The 8,906-nt window shown below is 27.0% G+C and overlaps 1 protein-coding gene across 1 annotated transcript; it reads right to left on the bottom strand.

Annotated features, from left to right (window-relative positions):
* Window positions 1-670: 670 nt before the first annotated feature.
* On the bottom strand, window positions 671-6,255 carry LOC145750638 (dual oxidase maturation factor 1-like). The gene is made up of 7 exons (XM_082566714.1): window positions 6,067-6,255; window positions 5,807-5,864; window positions 4,337-4,471; window positions 2,643-2,850; window positions 2,173-2,399; window positions 1,516-1,626; window positions 671-1,335 (listed from the first exon to the last, which is right to left on the bottom strand). Exons 1-7 carry the CDS (start codon window positions 6,211-6,213, stop codon window positions 998-1,000), a joined length of 1,224 nt encoding a protein of 407 aa, XP_082422840.1. The 5' UTR covers window positions 6,214-6,255; the 3' UTR covers window positions 671-997.
* Between the last annotated feature and the right edge of the window lie 2,651 nt (window positions 6,256-8,906).

The following is an 8,906-nucleotide window of genomic DNA, read 5'->3' as shown; positions in this document are numbered from 1 at the left end:
CTTAATGTATATAACATGCTTGCTACTTTAACAGGCAAACAAAATGAGGTGCTATAACAAACAGCTGCGTGTTTTTTTCTGAAGCGAAAAACGTTGGAATGCCTTAAACGCAAAGAAACTGCGCAAAAAAGCGCATTCTCAGTTTTCTTTGCTTAGGATTTAAGCTAAAGAAAGCCTTAATTTGTTTTGCGTTGCGTAAGCATTTATTAAACTGTTGACCCGAGGTCATTGGTTCGAATCGCTGTTAAGCCAAAGTTTTTTTTACAAATACATGCAAATTCTGCTTGTTGACCTTTTTCTTAAATTTTTTATAAAAATTCAAATTAAAGACACTGTGTAAAAAATTCTAGCTATGTAAGTTCTAACTAATGACTGTTTTAACATTTTTATTATAAGGATTTCCAATACAACCAAACTAAAAAAACTCTAAATTTTCGGTAGTGCGTTATATAGATTATGCATTGGAATTTAGGCCGGAAGGTTTCGGGTTCGAGCCGCCCCAACGCTACACCATTTGCGCTTGGGCCCGGGTTTACGCATAGTTCAACACGTCACAACTGCACACCCTGTCCTATTAGAAATATAAAATTTAACACCTTCCGTAAGGTAATATAAAAAAATGAATATACACAGGAATTGATTTATTAATGACACGATAATAATAGGGAATAATAAATGTTGACAACAAAAATAATAAAGAGATCTGCATAATACATGAAATTAATATCATGATTTCATATACATAGGATATGAGATAATGTATAACAATTAGTTATGTATAATGAAAGCTGTATGGCATGTGCACAGTTATATGTATAAGTGCTTTTATTACTATGTCATTTGGTTTGCCCATAAAAAAGAAAATTTTATAGAAAATATGTAAAATTTACTGAAACCCTTATTGTAATATTTTTAAACATAAGTTTTAAACATAACAAAAAAAGATGTTATTAGAATGTGCAAAGGCAAAAAAACAAAATTGTAAATATTTAAAATTTTAAGTTTGAAAGTCTTCGTTTACGTTCTGCAACGGAGATTTAACGTTTTCATATAAATTTTCGGATCCATGTTCACTTAACTCGCTCAGCTGAAACGAAACCTGCGAATTCTGCTTGTTAACTTTTTTCTTCACAATTCCCGTTCCGTCCGCGTCCAGAGGTACTTCGGTGAAATGGCCTACGTCACTGCCTGGTATGTAGTCGTCGTTGGAAGATGAGGTACTAGGTCGAAAGCTGGACTGTTCGTCAGAGGTTTGGAAGTTAGGATTATTATTACCTTCGAATTTTTCCTCTTTATCCTCCATTACAACAGACGATCGTTGGCTGTCTACTTCGACTGTAGAAAAAATATTTATAAAAATTTTTCGCCTTAAATTTTATAATTTTCAGTCATATAACGACCTAATTTATTGCATATTGTGCAAATAAACAACATAAAGGCTGTATTTTAAGTCAGTTTAATGCAAATTGGAGCTGATAACTCGGATTTTTCAAAATTAAGTTCAAATTAACTTACGCAGTAAAATTTTTTCGTTTTCCCGCTCAAAGTTAAAGAAAATTCCGAGCTTTTTGGGTTGATATTGATCAAACAAAATAACACCAATACCAGCAACCACGCAAAATAAACCTGAAAAAAAAATATCATAGTTTAGTTAAAATCTAAACATAACAATAAAAATAAAAAACAAAAACCATGAGGAATTAAAAATGTTAAAATAAATTGTTGTTATGTCATTAAGGCGTTGACATATATATCAACAGTAATAATTTATTTTATTAAATGTTGTTTAATATACCATCTATTATTTATTACAAATACACCATATTCATTAATTAAATCAAAAAGTGCAGTAACATATAGAATGTAATTAAGTGTTCAAGTTTAACTTTTTCAACTAGAATGTTTTCAAAAAAACGTATCCTAAATTTTTTTTTCCTTTTTATTGTAGGTGATAAGTTTTTATTTTTTTATTGGGGAAGGGTGTGCTGTTATGACGTGTTTGAACTATCTGTAAACGCCGGGCTTAAGGACGAATAGTTTGGCAATAGTGCGGCTCGAACTCGAAAACTTTCGGCTCGTAGTCCGATACCATTACTGCCAAACCACACTACCGGACTAACTTGTCATAAATGCTTTTTCGAGTAATCAAACTGTGTTACAAACTACACCTACCGACAAACAAGCAGAGGTAGAAACACCAGCCATATTTAGGTATCAACACAGCATCGGCGTCGTAATAACCCATATGAATGACCAAAGTTCGTCCATGTAGGTTTATAGTGGAGAAGGCAATGTTGGCAGCAAGCATCAAGACCCCAGTAAATGTCAATACAAGGCCTCCAAATCTAAGTACAGCATGAAATAACACGTTGGAGATTACCCAAGCTACGAAAGCAGACCTAAATAAATAACAAACGTTTATAGAAAGTGTATATATTAAACTTTAGTAAACTATATTTAAAAAGCACATAAACGTTTTATAACAAAATCAGCCTTGGGAAATATCAGTAGCCTATACTTGGTATATGGTTCAAAGCGAAAATTAAAACAACAGCTTCAAAGCGAAAATTAAACAAAATATATATTATTTGCTTATATACTGATAAAAATTTACAAAAAAGTATAGTAGATTTTAATCGTACCATAACATTATAAATCCATAATGGCCGGAAATCCAGTAACGTCTTCCCCAAAGCCAGATCGAACTCTGCCTCGAAACACTAAAGTGTTCGACAACGTTGATGATAGGAAACGGTAAACCTTTTAACAAGGCAGAAGTCAAGTCTTCATCTGCATCTAGGAAGTGATATTCTTCACTAAAGAACATACGGTCGCCGTTGTCGTGATCAGCTAAAAAAAATATTTCAAATATTATTTATTTTCAATTTTTTAAATCAGCAAATTTTTAAAATCTTATTAAAAAAAATAAACGATATTTTTTATCAGACAATCACAAAAATTGGCAGACAAAAAGCATAAACGTTTTTGGCAATGCAAAGTTAGGTAACATTAAAAAATAATTAATTCTAAGACAAACTAAGCAGTACAGATCAATTCTGATTTAGTTTGGCAATAAGTAATGCTATTTAACGCTAATCTATTTTACGTTAAAGGGTAAAATTCCTTTTTTGTAAATACATCATAACATGCTATTTTTAAAAATGTAATTGTTTATTCACGATAAATAACATATGTCTGGGAAAATTAGGTTTTCCAATAAATGGCTAATTATTATAATTGCACCATTTTGTATATTAAAACCGCCAAGCACAATTAATTTAAAATTAAAAATTGAAAAGCTTTTAATACTTATTTAGAAATTTTATAAATGTTGTTTTATTATAGTATATATAACAATAAAAAATACAACTAAATTACTGTATTGCAAAACTAAGTGCTATTTTTGCCAAGGCAAAATGTCATAGTTAACTAAATTAAATAGACAACCTTTAAAATATTTATGTATGCTAATATAGCGTTAACTATTTTTTAAACACTAAGTAGGCTAGTACCGCCGTTATAAAAATAAATATTTAAAGTTAAATATCAAATAGGGTAGTGCTATTTCGCAGTAGTTTAAATAACGTTGACAAAAATTTAACCTCAAGATAAAATAAAAAATAAACATTTTATGATAAAAAAATCATTTTTGTTTTTATTTTTGTTGTCTATTTTTACATCATTTGTATTTTATTTAATCGAAACTTTATTAAAAAGCAAATAATTAAAAAAATGCAATATAAATAAAAGTAATTGCCCTATAAATAAATTGTTTAATTAAACCTATTTGCATATAGACTTGTGCAAAAGGTTTGCAAATTAAATCATTTAAACATAATTGCATTTCAAAATTATAACAACATTTTTAATAACACCAGTGATCGGCAACCACTGAACTGCGGCCTGGTACCGGTCCATGTGCAGTACGTTACCGGGCCGTATTTTTTCCAGGTTAAATGCTTAGAAACAGAAACGTCTTTTTTTTTTATTTGTAAGCTTATTTTGTCGTAGAAAAATTTAAAAATGTTTATTATCGATTTGATGAAGGAATAAATCGCTTTAAACTTATTTGCGTCCCTTGAAACATCATTATTAGCTAAACTGATTGATTTCTTTCACCCGAAAATGCAAAAAAATGTTTTTTTAAAGACTGGTCCGCGAAAAAGATTCCAGTTTTAAATCGGTCCGCAGTGCGAAAAAGGTTGCCGACCCCTGTTCCATAAGACTTAAATTACAAAGCCCTACAACTAACTATCCTTTCAAGAATAAAATTTAACTAATACATGTTAAAATAAATAAATAAAAAACATAATTATTAAAATTTGGAATTGCTTACATGATAGAGTAACGTTGAACGTTTTTAAGCCAATTTTTAAGCCAACTCGAAATCGAACAATTTCTTCACTGTCAACTCTGTATAACATATCGGCCTCTGTTGAAGTTTCTTGCCAAGACACCCCTTGTACGCAAGCTAAAAAAAATTAAAAAAATTAAATAAGATTTAAAAAAAAATAATTATTTAAAGTATAAATAAAAAAAATATTTTAATGTATAAATAAAAAAGGTGTTTTTTTTCAAAATAAAATTAAAAAATAGAAATTTATTCATTTTGTTTTAACCTTGAATAAAAAAAAATAATAAAGAAATAATTAAAAGAATATTTAAATAAAAAATAACTTTTTGATAGATTTTTTGTTATAAACCCTTAATATAAATTTATCGCATATGTCATTGTGATAAGGTCCCTTTAAAAAATTTCGAAACCATAAAACTTTAAAAATTAAAAATAATCATATAACGACATTTTAATCTACAAAAATAAAATTAAAAAAATTTCCAAATTCCCGAAAAATATTTATTTATAAACCCAAGTTGAAAGTTAATTAAAATGACTCAACCCCGGGTTCGCACCCAAAACCCCTTGAAGTCAAATATAAATTTCAGTGACTTATTTAAATAACCAAATGCGGTATTTACTCATGAGTTAGGATTTATTTATAGATGGAATGAAATACCAAATTTGAATAATAAACTAGTTCTTCGAATTTCAAATTTAAATTTTGTTTGAAAACTCTGAAACGGGATAACGAAATGTCAAAGCGATCAAAATAAAATTATTTTTAAAAACGCAAGTCCCTAAATGGTTAATTAACATATCTGCATGCAAATTTTAGTTGACATTTTAATCAACGATTTATTGTTATTTAAAACTTCAAATTTTGTAAATCAATTTTCACAAAAAGTCACGTAGACATTTGAATTGTTTCGTCATAATTCAGGCGCCGGCCGAATTCGAGAAATGACTCGATTATTTTGAAAAAAAAATATTTAAATTTTTTTATAAAAATACGGAATCAAAATTTCCTATGTCGTTTTTCCATTGCCATTTAAACTAAATTCGTGACATTAAAAATACATAATATTGCCAAGACGTGTTTATATTCTACATAACGACATGTATTTACTCAATTTTTATTCAATCAATCATTACCAAACTAACGTTTTTTAATCATTAAACAAAATCGTGCCTTCCTGAAATTTTGCCTTTTTTTCTGATGACGTAAAAATGTCTTTACTCTACTATGTTAAAGTTTAGGCAACTTTAAATGTTTATCAAACGCTTAGCAATAATAAAAATTAAAAAAAGTATTTATTAATATTTCTTAATTCAAACAGTAATGCTATTACTCTACAGCATTAATTTTTCTTTCAAAAATACAAAATAAATAAAATAAAAATAATAATGTCATAAAATTTAATTTTTTTTTTTAAATATTTAAATCAAATAAATAAAGTTGATATTTACCTAGTATAGAAGCTCCAATAAACAGAGTTACGCTCCATCGAAGCAGAAAAAATATTCTCTAAAATAAAATAAAAAAAATCAAGCTTTTAATAAATAAATGCAAAAATATATTTTTTAAGTTTTATAAATTATTTAAAATCTAAAAAATAAGATATTTAACAAATTGAATATTTTAATATTTTTTGTATTTGAAAACAGACAACGACTAATACAATAAATTTTTGGTAAAAAATATTTTTAAATTATTATTATTTTTTTACCTCTTTACCCCTAACCCCTGGCAAAACCAGCAAAACCCCAATCATCAAAGCTACGACAGCATACCCCAAATATAATTGACTGGGTTCGATAAATGCTGGGGTTTCTCGTTCGGGGTAAAATGGAGCCCATCCGTCAGATAACGTCATTTTAAAGAATTTTTATAGAGGTCAAAAGTTAATAAAAAGTTAAAAATCTAAAAAAAAATTAAAAAAATAATTAATTTAATATTTTAACCGAAAAAAATAAAAAAAATAATTAATTTAATATTTCAAACCCCATATTCAAAACATAAATTTTGAAAAATGTAATTTTTTTTATTTCTCTAGATAATTTTTTTTTCAAAAAAAACATTTTTTTTTAATTTAAAAGTACATATACGTAATATAAAGTTCCCCCGAGCCGAAGTTTGTTCTTGGAAAGTTTTCCAGTTAAAATACATTGACTTTTATATACGTCATTAAATGTTAAGGGTTTTTCACTTTTGTGAACACTGATTACCAAACTTTATTTTAAGAAATGTCGTAAATTTCAGGCAAATTTAGATTTGACAAAATAATTTTTTTTACTGAAATATTAAAATTATTTGACAATTATTATTTATCGTTAAGTTGATACTGTTTGTAAACATTTTCTATTACAAAATCCTTCTTTTTATTGCAATTTATTTTTAATGCCAAATATATTAATTTTTGTTATTTATTGGAATAACTATTATTGGTAAAAAAATTAACGAATATCAACAATTAACCGACACCATGACTTTAACTAACACCATAACAGAAAACAATGACAAATAAAACGAAGCTATACTAATTTCCGACCAACCTAAATTTACTAAAAACACGAAATCAACAATTCAAAATACCTTGCCATTTAAAAACAACAAAAACGTGAAGCATGCGTTAATAATGGCGTTATCAGTTCCGTTGTTACTTTAGCATTGTCGCACGACAATGCTCATTGTTTTTACAACAATGGTAGAGCTTACGCCTTGCCCAATGTTTTTACAACAGTAAGTGTTTGTTTGTTTTCGACATGGTCTTAAACTAGAACTTCAAATAATAACAGCAAATATGATTAATCATTTTTCTAAAAATTGCGCGTTTAGAAAGCGTATAAATCATTATAAATAAATTCGTTTTTAAATGTTTTTGTTAAATTCGGAATTTTACGCGATACTGTAAATAAATTGTTTAAAAATCACCACAAAAATATTTAGTAAAAACTACGTTGTACGACCCATCGTAAACTTAAACTTTTAAACAATAAAAACCTATGTTTATATTTTAAATTTATATTTTGTTTTAAATTTTTTTTTCTAAAAATAAACGTTGATCTTACAAAAATATGTGTTTTTGTAATACTTACATTAAAGCCTATCCCTTTAACCAGTTACCTAATAACTGTTATGTATCTTATGATAATCACGTGACATTACATAATAAATTTCTGAGCGTTTCGCAATATTAATAAAAAATTACTAATTTAATTCAATATTGCGAAAGTTTAAAAAACTAAAATCGCCTAAAAAAATTTCGTTTTAGGATTTCAAAAATTTCTTTTTTAAAAATCACCCTTTTTTAATATTTTAAACAAATATTTTTTTACGTATAAGCCTATACAGTTATAATTAAACGATTAGAAAAAAGTACGTGTTTTTTCCCAATACGTCTAAATATATGCTGCGTAGATGCAATATGATTATGACGCTACAATAACATGCAGTTACGTAAAAAAGCTCTGAGAAAAACTTTTAATTTGAAGTAATGATACATTTGCAATTATAAATTTTTTTTTTTATAATTAAACCAATTTATAGGTAATTATGTTAAAAATTATATATTTTTATATAAATTAAAACTACAAAACGAATTAAAAGTTATATACAAATTAAATAATTCTAAGTTAATATACGGTCTATTAAAAAAATAATTTTAACTGTCACAGGTAAGATTCGAACCCACGACCTGTGGAACGAAACTCAAAAATTGTAATATGCTATAAATAAAAATAACGTAATTTATTAACTTTTATTAATTATAGCTATGCAGCTGCATGTGTTATTTAGTATCTATATCGTGATATAAATCATTGTTACCAGACAATTTAAACTTTATAACAAATATCAATTTTTTACGCAAAATATGCAAATTAAAATTAACATTTGAAAATGCCGGTTCAAAAAATATTTAATAATTTTTTTTTATTTTATTTTAAATTAAAATTTTTTTTACAAAAATATAATCTTAATTTTACTGAAAAAAATTGTAATGAAAAGATAAATATTTTCACAGAATTTTAATCAATAACTAATTCGTAATTCGCGATAGAGTAGTAAGATATTTAAATATTAACCGTGCGAAGAAAACACATATCTTGAACGAAGTAAACATTCGGTTAAATTAGGCCTAATTAATTATGACATCACGTGGTAATTTGCGAGATTTGAACAACTACGACAACTATTTGGCGACGTCGATACTTTAAGACCAAACCAAAATACTTAAACCTTATTCTAAAAATTTATCTGACTGACCAAAAAATAAATATTACCAACATTTTTCAACGCTAGGTTGGTATAAACACATCTTCCCTATTTTACATAATATTTATTTAAAAAAATTATTTTTACATAATATTTATAAAAAAAAAAAACGCGCGTTCACCTATACTTGAACTTCTAAAAAACACACAACTCGCCAATAACAAACTTGCGCTATTTGTAGAAATTTTACCAACTTGACTTGGCTTATCGCAAATGTATATGCATATATATCATACCCTGAACCCTTTAACTTCCCGGCGCACGTAGCCTGCCAGTTCATTTACTAGGATACAT

This window comes from Corella eumyota, chromosome 4 (genome assembly GCF_963082875.1).
Source record: "Corella eumyota chromosome 4, kaCorEumy4.1, whole genome shotgun sequence".
Taxonomy (NCBI): Eukaryota; Metazoa; Chordata; class Ascidiacea; order Phlebobranchia; family Corellidae; genus Corella; species Corella eumyota.
Note: the sequence above shows the minus strand (reverse complement) of the source record. Positions and strands in the feature narration are given on the sequence as shown.

Coding starts and splice junctions, on each gene's coding strand:
- LOC145750638 (XM_082566714.1), bottom strand. CDS start 6,213: ATGACGTTATCTGACGGATGGGCTCCATTTTACCCCGAACGAGAAACC. Junction 4,472..5,806: donor TATTGGAGCTTCTATACTAG/GTAAATATCAAC, acceptor AATTTTTTTTAG/CTTGCGTACAAGGGGTGTCT. Junction 2,851..4,336: donor GTTCAACGTTACTCTATCAT/GTAAGCAATTCC, acceptor TATTTTTTTTAG/CTGATCACGACAACGGCGAC.